The 19722-nt window shown below is 39.7% G+C and overlaps 3 protein-coding genes across 3 annotated transcripts; 1 reads left to right on the plus strand and 2 right to left on the minus strand.

Annotated features, from left to right (window-relative positions):
* Window positions 1-240: 240 nt before the first annotated feature.
* On the minus strand, window positions 241-6151 carry c1s.2 (complement component 1, s subcomponent .2). Its single transcript, XM_030749902.1, has 11 exons — window positions 5871-6151; window positions 5544-5742; window positions 5279-5459; window positions 4573-4698; window positions 4173-4366; window positions 2092-2242; window positions 1890-2005; window positions 1714-1798; window positions 1483-1617; window positions 1327-1401; window positions 241-1228 (listed from the first exon to the last, which is right to left on the minus strand). Exons 1-11 carry the CDS (start codon window positions 5954-5956, stop codon window positions 429-431), a joined length of 2148 nt encoding a protein of 715 aa, XP_030605762.1. The 5' UTR covers window positions 5957-6151; the 3' UTR covers window positions 241-428.
* Window positions 6152-6424: 273 nt separating this feature from the next.
* On the plus strand, window positions 6425-15468 carry LOC115794526 (tumor necrosis factor receptor superfamily member 5). The gene is made up of 8 exons (XM_030750083.1): window positions 6425-6757; window positions 6895-7020; window positions 7560-7706; window positions 7828-7921; window positions 8316-8392; window positions 11306-11416; window positions 13338-13451; window positions 13884-15468. The coding sequence occupies exons 1-8, from the start codon at window positions 6697-6699 to the stop codon at window positions 14051-14053; spliced, it is 900 nt and encodes a 299-aa protein (XP_030605943.1). The 5' UTR covers window positions 6425-6696; the 3' UTR covers window positions 14054-15468.
* Window positions 15460-18759, minus strand: rbp5 (retinol binding protein 1a, cellular). Its single transcript, XM_030750084.1, has 4 exons — window positions 18359-18759; window positions 17800-17984; window positions 16462-16563; window positions 15460-15593 (listed from the first exon to the last, which is right to left on the minus strand). Exons 1-4 carry the CDS (start codon window positions 18432-18434, stop codon window positions 15540-15542), a joined length of 417 nt encoding a protein of 138 aa, XP_030605944.1. The 5' UTR covers window positions 18435-18759; the 3' UTR covers window positions 15460-15539.
* Between the last annotated feature and the right edge of the window lie 963 nt (window positions 18760-19722).

Below are 19722 nucleotides of genomic sequence, written 5' to 3' on the forward strand. Positions count from 1 at the left end.
GAGTGTTGGCATGACAGAAGAAGGTGCTGGGACAGGGTGATATGGAGGCATATGATCTGCTGTGGTGATCCCCTAAAGAGAGCAGCTGAAAGAAGAAGACCAGCACAGCACCATTACAGTCTCCTATCACATCACAGAGGGAATATACATTGATTATGAAAGAGCTAAAAAAAAAAAAAAACGGCTAAACTGTTAGCGATTAAATAAAAAGCACATCATCTGCAGCTGATTTGCAAATATTTCTCTTTAATAGGGAACAATGTAGTAATAACAAGCTGTTGTGATTGTGTTATTTATGTTGTTACATTTGATTACAAGATTGTAGTCTTCATTTTCATAAGCAAGGTAATTTTAGAGATGTGAATCAGACCGGAAAATGATCTTATTATCATGGTTAATAGCAAGTATTTTTCCATCATTTATTTCTCTTAAGATTCTTCTTTCTCTACTCTCTCTATTGTCTGCTTAATCCACTCAACGTAATTCTCCACTTTGGTGTAATAACCCCTGTTTTTTCTAGCTGTCTGGGAAGACCTGCAGGGCTCTCCCCAGGACACAATCCCAGCCAGACTGTAAGGCCCTCTGCCAGACAGCATAGGCAAAACAAAAGGACCTCCACTGTCTCCTTTACAACTGTCCTTCCCAGTGTCTCCAGCACAGAACATGTTGTCAGTGAAAATCATGGGCTTGTTAGGTTTAAGTTCAGGTGTCCTCTGACATTCTTTGAGGGAGTAGGCTGTAATATGGGCATATTTTAACAAAGCTGATGCACCTCTCTTCTCCGTCTCCCCCCAGCCTGACACTGTACCTTGTTCATTTTCCATCACACCACTGTTTCTCTCTGGCAGACAAACGGGAAGGAGGTTTGGGCCTAACTTCACTCTGGAAGAGAATCTTACAAGAGCAATATCATTGTTAAAATCTGTGCGTTCCTGTTCATGTCCCTTTGTGTAGCCGGGATGAATTATGATCCTTTCACCAACCAAGGAATGTACACCCTGTGTATTTGTTGTCCTTCCATCTATCAGTCCACCATAGACCTCCAAAGGGCTGTTCTCAAACCCATCCACAACATGAGCTGCTGTCACAGCCCACTGATCATTAATCAAGGATGCTCCACCTCTTCTGGGCGCTTTTATCAAAAGCTGCCATGGTATTTCTCCCAGTTTTGCATTCCGACCTCCCAAAATTCTTTCACCTGTAGTCAACTGTTGAGGCATCCCACACACTGAAAAACATAGAAGTTATCAGTAGATTCAGAGCTCCATATGAATGCTGACTGACATTAAAAACATTTTTTTAAAAACTGAAGCAACACAGCCATACCTGGAAGGCATTTTGGAAGCTCTGCGTTTCCGTGAACTGATATCCATTCACCGCTGGCACTGCAAATGAATGTGTCTGAAAGGTTGAAAAGAGAAATTAGCTGAGACAATAACAGTCATAGCAGAAAAGAGATGTGCAAAAGCTTCATATATTCACCATCTCCTTGCAGTGTGTAGTACTTTGAACTGCAGTTAAACTGGATCTCATTTTTATACTTAGTGTTTGGGTCATCTGAACCCACCAGCTGAAGAACACCATCCTCTGGGATATCAGGAAAACCGCAATCGACAACTATTTATGAGGAAAAAATGATTAAAGATAGTGAAAAAAAAAACACAAAAAAACTACAAACAGAAGAAAATTTTAATTGATTATAGTCAGACTCACGTTCGCAGGTGTAACTGGGAGTCCATGTGCCTGTGCTCTGGCACGTTGCTGTAAACTCTGATTTCATGGTCTGGATCCCTTTGTCCTTAATAAAAGAAGAGTTTAACTAACTTAATTGTGGACTAAATATTTACATTAAATGTAAGAATATAGTTTAGATTTTTTTCCGCACTCACATTATTTAGAACATAGCCCACACCGCAAGTGACCGTCACTATTTCACCTCGATTATATTCTGCTTTCTGGGGAGTCACAGTGGAGTCTGAGGTCACCATTGCTGGACAGACCTTGTCTGCAGTTAACAAGCAAAAAAAAGAGTTACAGTGCTCTTATAAATGCTCGTTTCCCACCATATCTGAGATGAGGAGGCTGCAGCACCTCTGGTTGTGAAGTGGAGGCTGAAGCCTTTGTTGGTGCCAGAGCCATCGGAGGTGAAAGAGATTGTGATCTGACTGGCATGAGTGGGAAACGGGGATGGGGGCGGGGTCTCGCCGCAGAATGGTCCCAGAGTGCCAGAGGGAGTCTCAATCTGCAAACACAGTCACTGTCACCAAGTTTACTGACTTTCTTTTATATGTACAGCACCTGTCAAAGGTTTGAACACACCTGCTCATTCATGAGCTTTTCTTTGTTTTAAATATTTTCTTTTATCTAAAATTGTACAGGAGATGCTGCAATAGGCCTACTCATTGCCTCATGGCTTCCCATGAGGCAATGAATTGTTCTTCTTTACCCTCCTCTATTCACTCACTGTGTGTTTATACACCACTCTGCATTTAATCATTGGTTATTATCAATCTCTGCCTCCCTTTCACATCATGTCTTTTGTCCTGTCTGAGTCCCCTTACCTCCAACTGGTGGCAGCAGTTGGCTGACCTTTCCAGAGCCTGGTTCTGCTGGAGGTTTCTTCCTGTCAAAAGGGAGTTTTCCCTTCTAACTGTCACCAAGTGCTTGCTCATAGGGAATCGTCTGATTGCTGGGGTTTTTTTCTGTATTATTGTAAGGTGTTTACCTTACAATATGAAGTGCCTTGAGGTGATTTGGCGCTATATAAACTGAATTGAACTGAATTGAGTTGAATTGAATTGAAAACTTTGCACTCTGTTGGAGTGGTTTTCAGGTAACAGAAGAGCTTTGTCAAAAGGTAACTGGAAGAATTTCTCAGCTTACTGATGTGTGAGACTATCAGTTTATTATTTTATGATATGATAGATCGCTCAGTTTGAAGAAGAAAACACTGATAAGAGGCCCACTGCAGTACTAAAGAGGGGCATCTTTATTACTGCAATCTCAGAAATCACACATTAAAACCCACATCAATGCTTTCCAGAGAAAAGGGTGCATTTAGAAGGTGGAGTAATGGTTGGTATTTGTGTATGTGGTTAGCACTACAAGGAAAAGGTGTGATAGTCTGTTAACCAGAATAGCTACCACAATATCATGCAGTGGTTTGTGCTCATTATTTATTTCTGAACTAGACAGTGACCCAAAACACACGTCCAGACTCTGTAAAGGATGTTTGCCCACAGACCCCCACACCCACCTATTCTAAATCTAACTAAGACTGCAGATTAAAGTAGCAGCCAGTAAGATCATAAAACTTTATGAGGTGACAGTCTTAAAAACAACAAAACAAAACATTTGAGCAACAGGTTGCCAGAGGGAAGCTTTCAGGCAAAAATGAATGAAGTGAATAACAGAGGAATCCTGGAGGCCAGCCTAATGCAGAGGGCAGGGTGGGGCAATTGTTGGCACTGTTTCCTCATAACAAGAGGATCCTGGATTTGGAACCCTAGCAGGGCCCTTTTGTCTGGAGTTTGCCTGTTTTCCCACTTTGTTTTCTTCCAGAGCTCCGGTTTCTCTTGATACCAGCCATCCTTACCGTGCTTCCCCTTCTGGTTAGTGTGGCCATTGTTGCCCTAGTTATCTCATCTCATATAAGAGAATCTAAATCTCAAATAGTTTCACTTCCAATGAAGGCTAAAAAAAACAAAGAACTGATGTTACTTGGTGAAAGATGTGGGCTCTGAAGACCTGAGGCCTGATATGACCTTAAAAACAACAGCATTAAAGTTCCTATGTACAGGTGACTCACAGTGTAGACCCTGAAAAAATGTGTCCAGCTGTCCAACACTGATAGAGACCAATGCAAACACCTGTTTTTGATCTGCATAGAAGCAGCAGTATAATAAACACAATAAGGTTTAATATAATAAAACTAAACAAAAAGAGGGATTTATGTTTTGTACAAGAACAGTACACACACAAAAAAAAAAAACAATTGTGTAACACAGAGGGACTATAAAATGTCCAAAATAGGATGTCTGCTTGTTGTCAAGTCCACAGTTTCAACACTTCTGTCTGAACTTCCTCTTTGTTTACTGATATATAAAGTTTAAAGTTTCAGAAAAACCCACACAGTTTTAAAAGGTATTTACATATTCTGACTAATCACTTACTCTCAGCGCATCTATGCATTGACCATCCGGGTCTTGTTCCACATCAAAAACGTCAGAGAACTGCAGCTCCACCTGAAAGTGGGAGTCCACAGAGATGGTGTACTGACAGTTGGCATTCTCTGCATATGAACCAGGCCAGGAAGGACTGGATATGTCACCTCTGTTCAGCCCTGACAGGTCCTCATTGCAGCTCACTGTGTTGAAGACAAGAGGTCACTGTCATCATCTTCATTTTAATGAAAACAATTTTTATACAATCAGTGCCTTCCTAAAAATCACCCTACCCTTCCTGCTTCCCCTATTTTCCCGTTTTCACTTCTCCCTTTGTGTTTTTGTCTTGCTTAGACTTGTTAAATCCTGATTCTGTGCAACGTTTAGGAGTAAATTTGGTTATTTGTACCAGTGCAAGTGTGGCTGTCCTTGTCCAGGTGGTAGCCATGGCGACAGGAGCAGCGGTACCCTCCGATGAAGTTGTGACAGAACTGAGAGCATCGATTGATTGAGTCATCCTCGCATTCGTCAAAGTCTAACAGAGGGAATGAGCTAAAGGTTAGATGCAGAAAAGCATTAAAAAAAAAAAAAGATTCCTTTGAATGAGTTGATAAATCTGACCTACTGTAACATTTTAAGTCCTAATGATCAAGTGATCAAACATAGCAAATATTTGCTTATTTCAACAGATTATAAAAACAGAATCCTTGACATTCAGCATTTTTAGATTAAAAAAAAAAAAAAAGAACCAGTGTAGACCACAGTTTCACATCAGTTCTGCTGGTTTGTGTTTTAGGTGTTACATGTGGAAGAAAGTTTTCAGCAGAGGAACAAGAGTGTGCTCACTAAGATGAGACATCAGTCACGGTAGTGCCGTCACCACCTTTCCACTGAATCTGAAAGTCTTGATGCATGACACTCTTTAGCATGACATTTATTTTACCAACGTTTTAAAATGTGATTGATTATGTTTTTGAAGTACAGACAAAAAATAATAATAATCGTGCATACAGATTATTTAACCTTACGTTACCTTGATCGCACAAAAATATCAAATAAACTGCTATAATTGCACGAGCTGAGCTCTGCCTGGAGATTTTTACTTTGCTCCTCACCTTGGATGGAATAAAAGCCTCTAAAGCCGGTGTGCCTCTTGGTGTTTGAGAAGTCTGAGTGGAACAAAAGGGAGAGGCAGCCACCCGGGGAGGAGAAAAGTGACGGATTAACGGTGGTCTGAAGCTCCTCAAACTCCTTTGTGCCGCACAAAATGGAAATTAATTTTCCATTTGAAAAGATCTGGGGGAAGAAGATGAGAAACAAAATCAGAAAATAGTATGTAGAGGGTATTAATGTCATTTAATAACCTTGATGGCCTCTCACCTTCACTGCATCGTTTTCACAGTTATGGCTATCCTCCAGGTCCAGGTGGATGAACCTGATGGAGAGGGCATGGCCTTTGGGGGCACACCTGCTCCAGTTTAGGCTGGCATAAGGTAAGTATCCACTGGGATAACCTGGAGACTCCAGCCATCCCAGCAGCATGCAGTAGGTCGAGTGGAACAGCAGGAGAAGCAGGAGACTGAGGAAAATGATGCAAGAAAAAAAGAAAGAAAGAAAAGTTGAGAGAAATGTAAATGATGTAGTTGGATGTCTCGATAATCACTCCTCCCTCATTTGTTGTGAAAATTAAAAAGAATCCAAACCCACCTTGATCTTAACATCTTGTTCTGGTCAAATCTCTTCTCAAATAAAGCCTCCTTCCCTTTTTCATAATAATATATTTTCCATTTCATGATTTTTCTGCTGACCCCTTCCTCTCTTGCTCACATTTTGCACCCGTAAGCATTTAAAAATCTATTTGTAGATTTGTTTTTCTTTGTGCGTTTGTAGCAACAGAAGAGCGACTGTGGAGCAACAGGAAGCCAAACCGAGCCAAAAGATTTTTAGTAGTTTTGCACTTTTACACTCGGCACTGATCCTCCACCAGTGGGACAAAGACTGTTTAAACAATGGAGTTAGGGTGAAAGGAAAAGGCGTAGTGGACAAAGGAAATATTTCTTCATCCAGTTAAGAGTGCCAAAATCAGCACTTTGTCCTATAGCTACAGTACGGAAACACATTTACAGTTTACATCGTGATGAGAGGGCTAGCACAGGAAGGAAATGAGGAGCGAGAGAGAGACAGAGATACAGAGAGGCGAGGGGGGGGGGAATAGTAGATGAGGGTCACTGGGGCTTTCCACTGTGTAGGAATAGAAAAGACATGAGAAGTAGGTAAGACTGAGTGAGGAGGGGGAACAAATCAGAGACGAGACGTCAGAAGGAGAGTGGAGGCAGAAGAACCTGAGCAGCGACTGTGTGAACATCAGAAAAAGAGAGAAGCGATCGAGAGAGTTGACTGCTGGTGGTGTTCTCGGACCCAAGGTTCAGAATCATCAGGCTTAGGAGCACGTTTAAAGGAAGCAGGCACTCATAGTTTAGAGATTTTAAACAAAGGTGGAGGACTGTACTTGAATGGGATACACATAGCTGAAATGGACTGCAAAAACAATGAGTACGAGAATAATGGGAGGTGCTGCGATCGCTGCGAAGCAGGTCAGTCAACAGGACAATGTTTCAGTTCCTAACATTTCGCTTTAGTTAACAAAGTTCTTTACAGGACGCACAATATTTTTCGTGTATTTTCATTACCCGGGGTCTAATTCATAGCTCTGTTTGTTTCCTCCTATCAGGACAGTACATGAAGGCTGAGTGTGATGGCACAAAGAAGACAGAGTGTGCTACATGTGAACACGGGACCTACACAGCCTCGCAAAATCACTTGATAAAATGCCGACCCTGCAAGGAGTGCAGTCCCAGTAAGTCACACAGATGCACACACAGCGCTGCACATAGTTCTAAAAGATAAGGCAACAAAACAGAGAACCACAACCCAGCCTTCTCTTCTCTAAAAGAAATGCAAAAATATAGAAATATAAAGTATTTATTGGGAGTTGGGAGTGCACAGTAATAATGTTGCAGATTGTGAAAGCCTATACCTGTAATAATACATGTCATTTTGCTATTGTTTCTTCATGTGAACACCATCACAAATCCACTTCCTAAACATCTTCTTCTTTCGATTTTAATGTCACTGTAAAGTCCACGTAGCTGAGCTCAGATTTACCTTTAAACCACTGACTTAAACTTTTGTTAACTTGCATTTTTTTAAACAGCAAAGGAACTTTCATTTTTCAAATTCAACACTTAAAATATTTCGGAGTTCAGAAATTGTTGTGTGGGTTAACAGTGTTATTTAGGTTCAGTCACTTTGAGCTGCAGACCAACCACGCCATCTACTCACGAATGCATTTAAAACCACACACATACAAAAAAGATCTCCCTTTCACTCTTTCAGGTAACCATCAGCAGCTATTAACTCCTTGCTCAGCTAAAAATGACACAGTATGTGAGTGTCTGCCAGGTTTCTACTGTGAAAGTGTTGCTTGTGATCACTGCAGGCCTATGCATCGCTGTCAACTCGGTGAAGGGGTCAAGATTCCAGGTAGCCTTCAGCTATAAAATTCATAATAAATCATCATTTTCTAGAGTCGTAATTTTCTTGACATTTCTGTGCCATGCAGTCTGGTGAATAAAATAACCCTGCATTTCATTTCTACTTACAGCCAGTACCACAAGCGATGTAATCTGTGCCCCATGTGAAAAGGGGACATTCAGCAATGTAACAGATTTCCAGTCACCCTGCAGACCTCATACCAGGTAAGACTGCATCACAACTATTATTGCTATTATCATTATTATTCTTAATGAAGCTGAAGGACTGTGTGTTGTAAGCAGACTGTGAGTGAATTAGTCATCCATTGACACAGAGCAGAAATGAGTGTCTTGGTTTCGGTCGGCGCCCTCAGTCTACAAACTCGAAACATTCAGCATCCCACATCCCACATCCTACATCCTACATCCTACCTACTGTAAATATATTTCATCCAGACTGTAAAAAATTGTTTCCCAACCTTGTAGGAGGCCCTTTTTTTTTTGTTTGTTTTACATTCCTTTTGCAGAGTTTTTGTAGGACAAACGTCTAGATTTTAAAAAATATCCTTTAATCTGCCATTCTCTGGATATTTAGTGTCTTTAACTGCTGTTTTTTCAGATGTGAGGACTACGGAAGAGTGCTGAAAATTCCAGGAACCAATAAAACTGATGCAGTTTGTGGAGATTTCAAATCTTGTAAGTCTTGAGTTTAATCTTTGTTTGAAATCTAGTTTAAAAAATGTGCTTGTGTGGTTAGCGGATGTGCTTATGCTGAGTGATTCACTGAGTTCCTGTTGACGTTATGTTTCTGTTACATGACCTATAATTAAGAAGGGAAGTCAAAGATGTACTGATGAAAAATTCCTTCATAAGGAATGTAAAACACTCCGCTGCAGTTATTATGTGTGATTTAATGAACTGATTTAAATGTTTAGCTCCCTGGACCTCAATATCACTCTGGTTCAATCTCACTACATCTATAGTTTGCCTTAAAACAAAACGGCCACACAAGTAGCCAGCGTAAAGTGACCAAGTTCCAACAAACTAAATGTGAGAAAGAGAGTTTAATAAGTATAAACAGAAGATAACATTTGCTTTTATACGTTTTTAAGCAATCGCTTGCGTCAGCTCCTCACCATCTTTGTGTCTCGCTGAGGATGCATCCAAATTTTTAACACATTTCTTTTTCAGCCACGTGTCTTGTGAGGCTTTAGCAAATCCAAATGTGAGACAATATGTTAAAATGAACAGGTGTCTCACATAAAGTGGGACACCTGGTCACTCTAAGTTAGTGGCTAAAATGTGGATGAGGGTCTTTGCCCCATGACTTGGTTCGGTTCTCAGGAGAAACATTAAAGGTTCAGGCGGGGATAGTTTCATGGTGCTGACAGAGAGAGCTGTCGTCAGGTAGTAATGTCCTGCGGACTGCAGTCACATCAGTGAGTCTGTGAGGCTTTACACAGATGTTAATTTTGGCCTGTTAACACGCTGATGTTATGCAGGTATAATGCTTAGCCAGCTCAACACTTTAGCTTGACATTTCAGAAAGTCAAGATGTGCAAAACACCACTAAACACAGTAGAACTCAAGCCGATGTCTATTACTTTTGAGGGCATTTAATTCATAAACCAAACTATTTGATAAGTATTGGCCCAACGATGATGAGAGTCAAAAAGCCAAAGGTTTACCAAAAACAATCAAATTAATCATCACAGATGGAAAGATTTAAAAGCACAAACTGAGCACAGTGTTAGTTCTGGAAGGCTGCTGAGCTGAACTCAGCCCACAGTCCTGGCAGATAACAGCCGACCTTAATATCAGCACACATTAGCTGACACTCTTCCGTGCATCCAACTGATAAATCTTGTATAGGGTGTCAAGTTCAAGCTGCTTTAGCCTGCCCATGCAAGCCATCTTGCAACCCCAGCAATATTTCTTTTCATTCTCTCACTGACTGAATTTATGTGACATTTGTTGTAACTGATGCCAGTTTTATTCTAATGTTCTTCCAACATTAGATTTTTCCCATGTGAGGGTGGGAACGCAGAGGTCCCAGAACAGAGCCACACGCCCAAATATAATCAAACAGCATATGGAAATATTCTTTTCTTTTGGCTATTTCTTTTTTTTTTTTGACTGACACATCAGTCTCATGCTGAAAACTTCAAGGATTGTCAAAGTCTTTTAAGATACCTCCTCTGAACATTGATATTACCATGGTGCTGGTGTGGCTAAAATGATTTTACATATTTCTCTGCCAAGCTTTCCTCAGTCTTCTTTCTTTTTTTTAAGAGCAAAAAAAGATATTGTTTTACCTTAACACTAAAAAAAAAAAAAAAAAAAAAAAAAAATCACCTATCAAAGTCAGTTCTGGGAAAGTATGAAGCCGCATGCATTGTTTAACAGGAAGTGTTTTTTGTGAGGCGCACTGAATTTTGAGCAGCTAGAAAAAAAAGAGTTGTGTGGTGGTGGGCAGAAAAAGCACTCACTAAAAATAATAGAAATGTTGAAACATCTAAATATACTCCAGACAGTGAATCAGGCCAGTTACAAGGTCAAACCATCACATGACATGATTTTTGTTAGCTAGTATGATACAGGCTAGGGCGATACTGAGGGGGGTGGGGTTGGGGGTGGGGGCCAGATTTGTTGAAGATTTCCAGTATTTATCACATTTTAAATGTAGTCATATTATGTAAGCTTTAAAGTCGACTTTCAAGTTTCAGAAATTACACATTTTGTGTCTGAAACAGTTTATTCCATTAATCGAGTCAGATAGGTACTGAAACTCACATGTAAACCTAATGTAAAAGTCTAAATTTGACTAAAAGAGGTCTGATAAGGAGTGAGACCTACCTGTTTATATAGAAAAAAAATCCATCCATGGCATAAATTAGTATTTAATCAAATGCGGTTTAAAAAAATCTAATAGTTTATAACTACTTTGTTACAGCTGTATTGCTGTTATGAACCTGCAGTGCAGACTATTAGTGCATGCTTGAACATATAAGGCTGGCTAAATATAATTTATATATTTCAACATAATATTAACCTGTCTGTCTTCAACATATAACTAGCAATGTGAGTAACATATTACTTATTGATCATATTTATACCGCACATTCAGACCAAACCATGAATTGTTTGATGAAATGCTTGGAAGAATTTATTGCTTGCCATTGATGCATCAGTTATTGTTGTTTCATCAACATAATTACTACGTTTTGTATGTACAAATTATTTAACTGTACTGTAGTGATTATAGCTGTTTATTAAGTGTTAATGCTGCTTATACATGGTGACGTGCCACCTGAAGGAGTCTCCTTTGAACGAGTTTCCTGTGAACAGCGAAATACAAAAGAATTATATATAATTTCTTTGTAATTAGTTCCTCATAATTAATGAGGAACTCAAAAATGTAGTTTTTTTTTCTTAGTCACATTCATTTTAGTCACTACATTATTAATGAATATGAGTTGTAATCAGTAGTCACTCCCTCCCACATTAGGTTTCCCAGAAGTTATAGTGAAAAGCTGTTATGCAATCAGGTGAATAACATATTTCAGTTGTATTTCGGTGCCTTCAGGAAATTTCTGTTCTGCTTTTCAGATTGTCCTTGGATGTTGCCAGCAGGCCTGTGGTCGGGATTTGTGTTGACCGCAATCGTGATTGTGTTACTTCTCATCCTCTGGAGAGCAAAGTGCAAATCGTACAGAGCAGGTGTGTACAACACGTCACTTGGAGGTGTGCGGTTGTGACTTTTTCTCACACTTTTGTTCTCATAATTGTATTAAGTGTTGCTGAAGAGGCGACAAAACAATGTGCACGTAAGCCCACCCACTGGCAGTAACGACTCATGCGTTTAGCCGCAATTGTGAGAGAGGGTTGGCTTTGAAGTCTTACAGTTGAAGGTCACCGCTTATCTCTCTCAAACATACCCTCCCACTGTTTCCTTGCAGTGTATTAATAACAAAACCTCAGTGAAAGGTAAAATTAAATTTGCAGACCGGATTTTGGCACGTCAGAGCTTGAGCTTGTTCGTGTAAAAAGAAGCGTCATTTCGCTTTTTCTTTTGCTAGAAAAGGAGGTGATCTAGTTCAGCTCTGACGATTAAAAAAAATAAGCCGTTAAGGCAGCTGTTAAAAAAGCTTAGTGAACATGACTGTCTTGATGGGGAAACCACATCCTGTATATATTCAGGCTGACACAGTTATTTGGTGTAATGTGACGCACACTTCGCGGGCAGCCAGCTCATACTGAGAAACAGGTCCTACGTCTGTGGCACAGTCACATAACTTATTGTTTTGGCTAACATTGTATTTCACTGACATTTGCTTTCCACAGAAACAATGTGCTAGTACTGGAAATCACTGAATTCACAGAATATAATTATTGTCTTTGAGAGCAAGTGTGCTGTTTTTGCTAATCTTACAAGAAGACGTGTGTGTTTGTGTGTGTGTGTTATATCAGGGTTTTTACAGTCGTGTGGGCTACGTTTACAAATGATAAAGTTCGCTGCGAGGCTGATTCTCAGCCAATAAGAGTCTTTGGTTTATGTCTGTAGTTTCCACATATCCTGCACGTGAATATATCAAAGGCACAGTTCAACAGAAATTACTAAAATACAAGTTTCCTTTCTCATAGTCTCATAATATCCTGCCATTCAGGCAGTTTCAGTTTTATCTAGTGAGGTTTTGAGATACATATCTTTAGGATTTTTACTATAGTAGACGATTTGAAGATAACGTATGTTGATTTGTTCAGCTCAAAGTTTTACCTTTTAGTAATGATTTTTTTTTTCTTCACGTTTTTTTTTTAATGTGATATGAATTGGAAGTTTGTCTCTGCTCAGAAGTGTTTTTTTTTCTTATTGTTACTTACATTTGGAGTTTGAGTTTTGTCCTGTTTCAGGGTTATAGTTCTAATTTTTATTATTATGTTTTTAAAAATCTTCCTTTTAATCCACTTTAGCTTTTTATTTCCAGAGAGTCTTTGTTTACTTCATTGTAGTTATTCTCAATGAAGTTTATATTGTTTAAAAATAGCTTGTATTAGTTTTTAGTGTTAGTTTTAGTTTCTTTTTGTTCTAAAATGGTCAGTATTAGTCAGGGGTACACTTCAGAGCAGGTATTAGAGCACAGGCAGTAGTCTCACAGTCATGTAGAAACCCCCAGTCTCACTAAACATGTCTCCTCAGGCTGGTTGTGTTGACAAAGTTGGCAAAAACCAAAAGCAGACAGATGTCATAATAGCTTCTTTTTTCCTGAGGTCATTTTTTTTTCTCAGTTACCTTAAATAATGTGTTTATGACACATTTTCAGGAACTATAACATATATCTTGGTTTGTTTGCTGGTATTGCAGTATACGGTGAGGTAACAGACTCAAAAAGCTGACCCAGAACACGAGCAGAGTACATTTACACAGATGATCAAAAGATAGTGAAGGGACACAATGCCAGTACTCTAGTGGCCAGTGGCTGGTGTGTGTTTGCTTGACCCGCTGAATTTTTTTTGGTTTGGGAGAGATTGTGGTGCCACCTAACGGCCAACTAGTGCAATTATGTTATGGGTTTTGAAATCTGTGAGCACGAGGTTGAAAAGTATTATTTTTTTCTTGTGTTTCATGGTGTCTGTATCACAGCTCGGTCCAGCATTTGTATTACTCCGGTGGCTGTGGTTCCCATTCCAGCTGACACTCCTACAGAGCTGCCTTCTCACTGCCAAGAGACCTGCAAATTCCCAATTTTTAACCCAGGTGAAGAATCGCTTAATACACTCCAGATTTTCATATTTTGTTTTTGTATTTTTATGCCATTTAAATAAAATGTGTCTGAAAGGTTCTCAAACAGAAGAACATAAATTTGAAATTAAATCATAAACTAAAATTAATTTATTTTACCAACAGACAAAATGTTATTTGTCCAAATATTGAAAGCACTCATTATGAAATACCAGAAATGTACCAGAAATGTAAATGTGAATAAGTCTCCAACCATCTCAAATTAATTCAACACTTTGGTGAGCCTGTGGAAGTTTAGACTGTGTATTTAAACAGGACTCATCTATATTCTATGCATGCTTTTTTATAGCCCATTAAGCCTGAAATACATCACAGCTCACAAAATGCAAAACCCTGTTTCTTGTGAAGGATAATCACACTTAATATTGATTTTATCATCCTCCTCAGATGATTCTCCGGTCATTTGCAGCATACAGGACAGCCTTCCTATAACTCCATTGAAGGCTTCAGTTTCGTTCGCTGAATCCACTCAGACGAATGGAAATGCAGATTACTGCACCAGCCACTTCTTCAGGTCGTACTCTGAGCCACAGGAGGACGAGTACTGTGGGACATAATCCAATATAACGGCAAACGTACTGGAGCTCAGTGTGCCTCTCTGGATTGGAGAGAATCCGAATATTTTTAAGACCTTAATAATAAAACTTTTTCTACCAAAAAGAAAGAGTTCTCTTTACAGGCCTTGAAGATTATTTGCTGCCCCCTGCAGGACGCTCGTGGGAATTTCATCAAAATGTGAAATTTCTGTCATACGCACAAAAATTAGCAGCTGAAAAAACACTGCTGCTGCTCTGTACTTGATGTGAATTCATCTCAACTTCACAAGAGGAATCAGCAGACTGCGCAGTCTTCAGCTTCACAGCTGTGTCCTGTTTTCAGGAAAACTGAATTCTTATTTTTACAACAATCCCATAAAAAAGACTGAAACAAATTAAGCAAAGGTAGTGAACAGAGCCTGGTATATCCTACGTCTTTAGAGTCTAATAAAAAAAAAAACATATCAATGAGCCAAAGTGATGCAGTATCGACATCCTCTTCTATCATCCATCATTCTGCTGCTGTTAGGTGTATTTTTCTGGAGAAAATATAGCCCCAAAAAGCAGTTTAAAGACACTTCAATAATATTTTAAGAAAACAGATGTAAGATACCTTTTCTGTTTTTAAAAGATGCTTTATGGGAGCAAATAATTTAATTGCTGATCTGATAGTGAGGTCAGAAAATCAGAATTCTTTGCATTTTTCCTTGCATATGTTAGAAAAAATACTGCTAGCCTGATCCTTTTAATGTAAACTGTATGTTTTGAGTTATATGTCTAATTTAACTTATACTGTTAGAACATTTGCCAGTAATTCAGGTTTGAATGTTTTGTATTTGTAAACCATTATAATATGTGTAAACACACTGATGCAAGTTGTCCTTTTTTGCCATGTAGCACACAGCAAAAAATAGTCTGCTTCAGATGAGTTTGCACCACTGTAAACTGCTGGGTTTAGAAGAGAGAAGTGATAAGAGAACAAGAGCAGGACGCAGAACTCATGGTGCCTACTCTTAAACAGCGAATGCACCGCATATTTAGGTGTTCTGTCACATGGCTGCAATCCAGCATCACACAGACTTCGAACCACAGAGCTGGAGGTTAAAGTCCGGCTAATGGTCTTTAACCTCCTGCTTTTTGGTCATTTGTTCTGTTACCAAGTCTGTCCAGGGTTGCAGGGCGTGTGTGAAAATGGCTTTAGATGCAAAGCAGCAATAACCCCACCCAACACACACACACACAAAAATTTGTATAATTTAAGACAAAGGAGAAAAACACAATAGATATATGACTTGTTTATAACATTGTGCAATATAGCTAAACAAGTTGAGAATGTTTAAAGTCACTCTGCTCTACTGGTCTCTTCTTTGTCTCAGAACAAACAGAACAGGTTTTTTCAAAATATTCTTGATTATAATAAAATTCTATAAACATGACTCCTGTAGTGGCTACTTTTTTCTTTTTTTTTTTTATAGGAGTATTCACTGTAAAACATTTTCCAGTGACTTCAATCAGCCTTCTTGAAGACTTGCTTGGCTACGATGCCTTGAACCCTCATCTCCTGCAGAGAGGAGGTGGAAAAGAGAAAACATGAGGTGAGAGGCTGTAAATGAATAATGAGAATCAGCAAGAACATCTGGCACATCAAAGAAGAGCACAAAACTGCGATTGTATCCATAACACCCCCCCCCCCCCCCACACACACACACACACACACACATACACACAACCCCCTTCTCATCCTTTGACCTCATAATCCGTCTTCCACTTTTTCACCATCTATTCATCTGCTCTTTTCAGCCCGCTCCCACCTTCTCCTCCACCTCTTCATTAGTCCCTCAGTATTCCCTTCCCCTGCTTTGTGTAACCTCTAAAACCCACCATTTTAAGTCTTGATCCTGGCTGGCATTTCTTTCCCAATTCTCTCCCAAGTTTAGCATCAACACCACATTGTTTTCTCCTGACTACAACAAAGGTATTAAAAAACCTTGTGAGCGCTTTTTTAGTGGAAGAATGCGGATTGTTTGAAAACGTAACCAGCAATGAAAGATAAGCTATGAGCTTTGACTGTTTTAGAACAAAAGTGCCACTGAGCTCCTGCAGCACTTCATAAAGACGAGCATTCAGGGCTCCTCTGCCTCTTTTGTGTGTGCGCTCCTTTGTCAGGTCATAGAGTTTTCCCCTTTAGGCACATAAAAATTCCACAGACCTCTTAATAATAACCTCTCTTCAAAAAGACGGTAACACAATTAGGCAATGAATAACTTCCAAAACTTGCCTTATTTGCATACCCTCCCTCATTTAGCATATCAATTTCTTCATCACTTCCCTTTATGCTTTCATTTTCCTTGTTCCGTCTCCCCCTCCCTTGCTTTTCCTCTGCACTGGCCTCTTCTTCCCCTCATTTTACTCCAACCATGCACCCTTACCAAATGCAGCTTGTCACCCTCCAGCCAGTGCGTCCAGCCTCGTCCCTCTTTCTCGCCTCGCTGTACACAAACCAGCTTGTCTCCTTCCCAATCCACTGTAGTCTGTGTGTGACATTAGCATGTGATGTAGCTCCCACATTCAACCATACAGACACAAGAAACTTTGTGCAGTGCAAAAAAGGTGAGACTCCTACAGCGGTGCATGGAAGGTCGCAAACCCTTTAAAATGTACTAAATCTTTTCAGAGACGTGACCAAACAATCATCAGATTATGCAAGCAGATTTGAATTTAAAAATAATATAGATTAGTTGGTCATTTATACACTGAAAAAAGTATCCAAAATTAGATCTCTGAATGGAAAAATTATGTAAACCTTTGCATCTTTTGTGTCCTGTGACTCCCTGCAGGCAGCAATAACTGCAAAAAAAACTTTAAAGATAAAGGTTGGAATTTCATGATTTAATCCACAGACTGGCATCCCATCGCTACCTTGAGAATTTGCTGGTATACTTCAGAATTCATTGCTTCATCAGTACATGAATTACAGTTCAAACAGCCCTTCTGGTTTGGTCATGAGATCTTTAGCAACCTGCAGTTGGAGAGCAGCATTTTTCTCCTTGCATCCCTATCGTGCACACGTCATTGCTGTTAAATTTTCTTCTGATGTTAAAAGTTTAACATGAACACTGTCAATCACACCTGAGGAGGGTAGCAATGGTCTTTGTTTTCCTCCATTTGTACACAGTCTGACTTACTGTAGGCTGATGGTGTTCAAACTCTGGGGATGGTTTTGGAACCTTCCCAGCCTGATGAGCATCAACAGATGCTTTCTGAGGAAACTTCTCTGTTTGGGCCAACATGCACATTTGTGTTTTTGAACATCAGACCATCAGGCCCTGCCCTTTGAATAAAACCACTCATACCAAATTATCATGCAAAGGAGTGGCCACACCTCACTCAATTTCACCTTTACATTAAACGCAAATCATTTACATACTTTTTACACTGGGTTCTTTGCATCTGCATTGATAATCTGACTTATTTAGTAAATCTAAAAGGGTTCACAACTTTTCAAGTACAACTTCTCTTTTCCCATCTTGGACTTTTTCAAAATCATTGTGGAGTTGTTTCATGTGTGCAGCTGCGATTCTTAAGCTCTCGTTTATACAACAAGCAGTGGTTACAGAAAAATCCCATCAGGTGTGCTGACTTTGTTCAAATATTGGACACAAAGTAAACCTTTATAAAAAGTAATTATATAAGAATAGTGTAATATCAAGCCAGTGTGCGTGTTCAAACAAGTCACTGTGCACATTTAGAAAACCCAAAATACACACCTGACAGACACGGCCATCCACTGGCCCCAGGTCCTCAGCAAATTCTTTTCCAATAGTGAAATCCATGTTGAAGTTCTTGAAGGTGGTGAGTGTGCGGATTTTCATGGTTCCTGTAGCCGGGTCATGGGTGATCTCTTTAGTGGGTTTCAATAGGCACACAATCTTCCTCAGAGCAAAATTAACATCTGAGAGAAGAGAGAGGGAGATTTTGTTGCAAAGGCTAGACTTTGTTACTTCAGTAACGGGAATCTTTTGTCTCTCACACACTGCAAGCAGAGGAAACACACGCTGTGGGGGAGTGAATGGGTCTGGGGTCATGCAAAGGACAAGGTGGTGATTTCATTACACTAATGTGATGCTGCAAATGCAGATGGTTCCCATCATTAAATCAGACACTTAAGATTACTTTTTAAAGTTACCTAATAGCAACAAATCACTGAACATGCAAAAGGCATTAAGGATTAATGTTACACTGGAGGGTTTTTACTGATCATCTCTTACACAAGACAATGCATTTGATGGTTATAAAAGTATGAAAGTATAGTATAAAGATCTGTACCTAAAGCTCCGAGGTAGGAGTCCATATTCTCCTGCTCCACCATATGATAGGTCCCGGTGTAATTAGGTTTAGCCATTTTTTTCCCCGTTTGTTGCTTCCAAAACTCCAGAAATCCCCGCTTTTCCACCAGTCCTGTCTGGATCCCGGAGACCAGCTGCCGCTTTCTGTGATATCACTTTCAGTTGCGCAGCGTTTTGGACAATGGACCCGGATTTGACGGGACTGCGCGTAAAATGAGTGCTGTTTGTTGCAGTTTGTTGTTGGAGCTTGGTGCTCGGCTATGCTGCAATCTGCTCAAAGTGTGCAACTCTGGCGGTGACTCACACTCAGTATATGCAATCGTTTCCAGGCAGGGAGCGGGGTTTTTCAGCAGAACCAAATGCGGGGCGGGGGGGTGTCACTCATCTTTACTAACGCTTTTCTCTGAGGGATCAGTTGCAAGCAGAGGCGGTGCCTCGGATCCCAGTCGTGCAGTGGGTGTGTTGATGGTGTCAAAGCCAAGAGCAAAGCTGCAGTTTGGGAGAGAAAACCAACTTGAGGAATATACTACATGAAAAAGTTAAAGTGGGCCTTTGGTGCTCATTTCCAGCTCCATTTTATTATTCTTTGACCTAATAAAGAAGCTTTGCATGAATCACAGTTCAAAATAATCCTTATTTACTTCATACTGGGCCTTTGTGCAGCCCTCACTTAATCTTCTCACTCAAACAAGCAGTTTTCGCCCTTTGAGCCAGCTTTCTTCTGATTGGTCCTCTTCATTACACGTGCCTAACAGTTTTGATAAAAAAAACGCTCAGAGGTTTGCCAAACAAGTTTATACCTCAATGAGCGAAACATTTTAAGAGCAAGATTGTCTTTCTTGTCTACTCCCCAAGGTTGTTCCAGCCAAAGGAGTGCCTTTTAAAAGGTTCCAGGTAGCATCAAGTTTGATTGGAAAGGGGATGAAAAAGCCATATCAGTGCTCATTTTAGATTATAGGTTGTAGGCCAAGTGGAGGAAATATGTATTTAAAAGTTTTTGCTTTTTCTGTAGTATTTATTTAATATTAATAAATATTATTAGCCAAGCTGTGCATTAAATTTATTAGGTTAGTTCAGTATGCGACCCTATACAATGGTATGGGTCGGGGTCAGTTAGTACCAGTCTATAAGAGGTTGTCAGTTCAATTCAATTTCAATTTCAATCTCATTTATCACCAAATCACAACAACAGTCACCTCAATGCACTTTATATTGTAAGGTAAAGATCATCAGACGGACCCCTATGAACAAATACTTGGCAACAGTGGGAAGGAAAAACTCCCCTTTAACATCAGGAGGCTGTTGGACCCACACTACCTGTAGGTAACATCATTTTTGTTTTGT

This window comes from Archocentrus centrarchus, chromosome 16 (genome assembly GCF_007364275.1).
Source record: "Archocentrus centrarchus isolate MPI-CPG fArcCen1 chromosome 16, fArcCen1, whole genome shotgun sequence".
Taxonomy (NCBI): domain Eukaryota; kingdom Metazoa; phylum Chordata; class Actinopteri; order Cichliformes; family Cichlidae; genus Archocentrus; species Archocentrus centrarchus.

Bases quoted from the DNA above. Each gene is read 5' to 3' on its own strand.
- c1s.2 (XM_030749902.1), bottom strand. From the start codon at position 5,956: ATGAAATGGAAAATATATTATTATGAAAAAGGGAAGGAGGCTTTATTT. The intron at 2,006-2,091 runs GTGCTGCAGCCT...TGTTAACTGCAG, and splicing joins CCTCCACTTCACAACCAGAG to ACAAGGTCTGTCCAGCAATG. The intron at 1,618-1,713 runs GTGAGTCTGACT...CCTCATAAATAG, and splicing joins TCCCAGTTACACCTGCGAAC to TTGTCGATTGCGGTTTTCCT.
- LOC115794526 (XM_030750083.1), top strand. From the start codon at position 6,697: ATGGACTGCAAAAACAATGAGTACGAGAATAATGGGAGGTGCTGCGAT. The intron at 11,417-13,337 runs GTGTGTACAACA...TCTGTATCACAG, and splicing joins GTGCAAATCGTACAGAGCAG to CTCGGTCCAGCATTTGTATT. The intron at 13,452-13,883 runs GTGAAGAATCGC...CATCCTCCTCAG, and splicing joins ATTCCCAATTTTTAACCCAG to ATGATTCTCCGGTCATTTGC.
- rbp5 (XM_030750084.1), bottom strand. From the start codon at position 18,434: ATGGCTAAACCTAATTACACCGGGACCTATCATATGGTGGAGCAGGAG. The intron at 16,564-17,799 runs GTGTGTATTTTG...TGTCACACACAG, and splicing joins TGGATGGCCGTGTCTGTCAG to ACTACAGTGGATTGGGAAGG. The intron at 15,594-16,461 runs GTAAGGGTGCAT...TCCTCTCTGCAG, and splicing joins AGGGTGACAAGCTGCATTTG to GAGATGAGGGTTCAAGGCAT.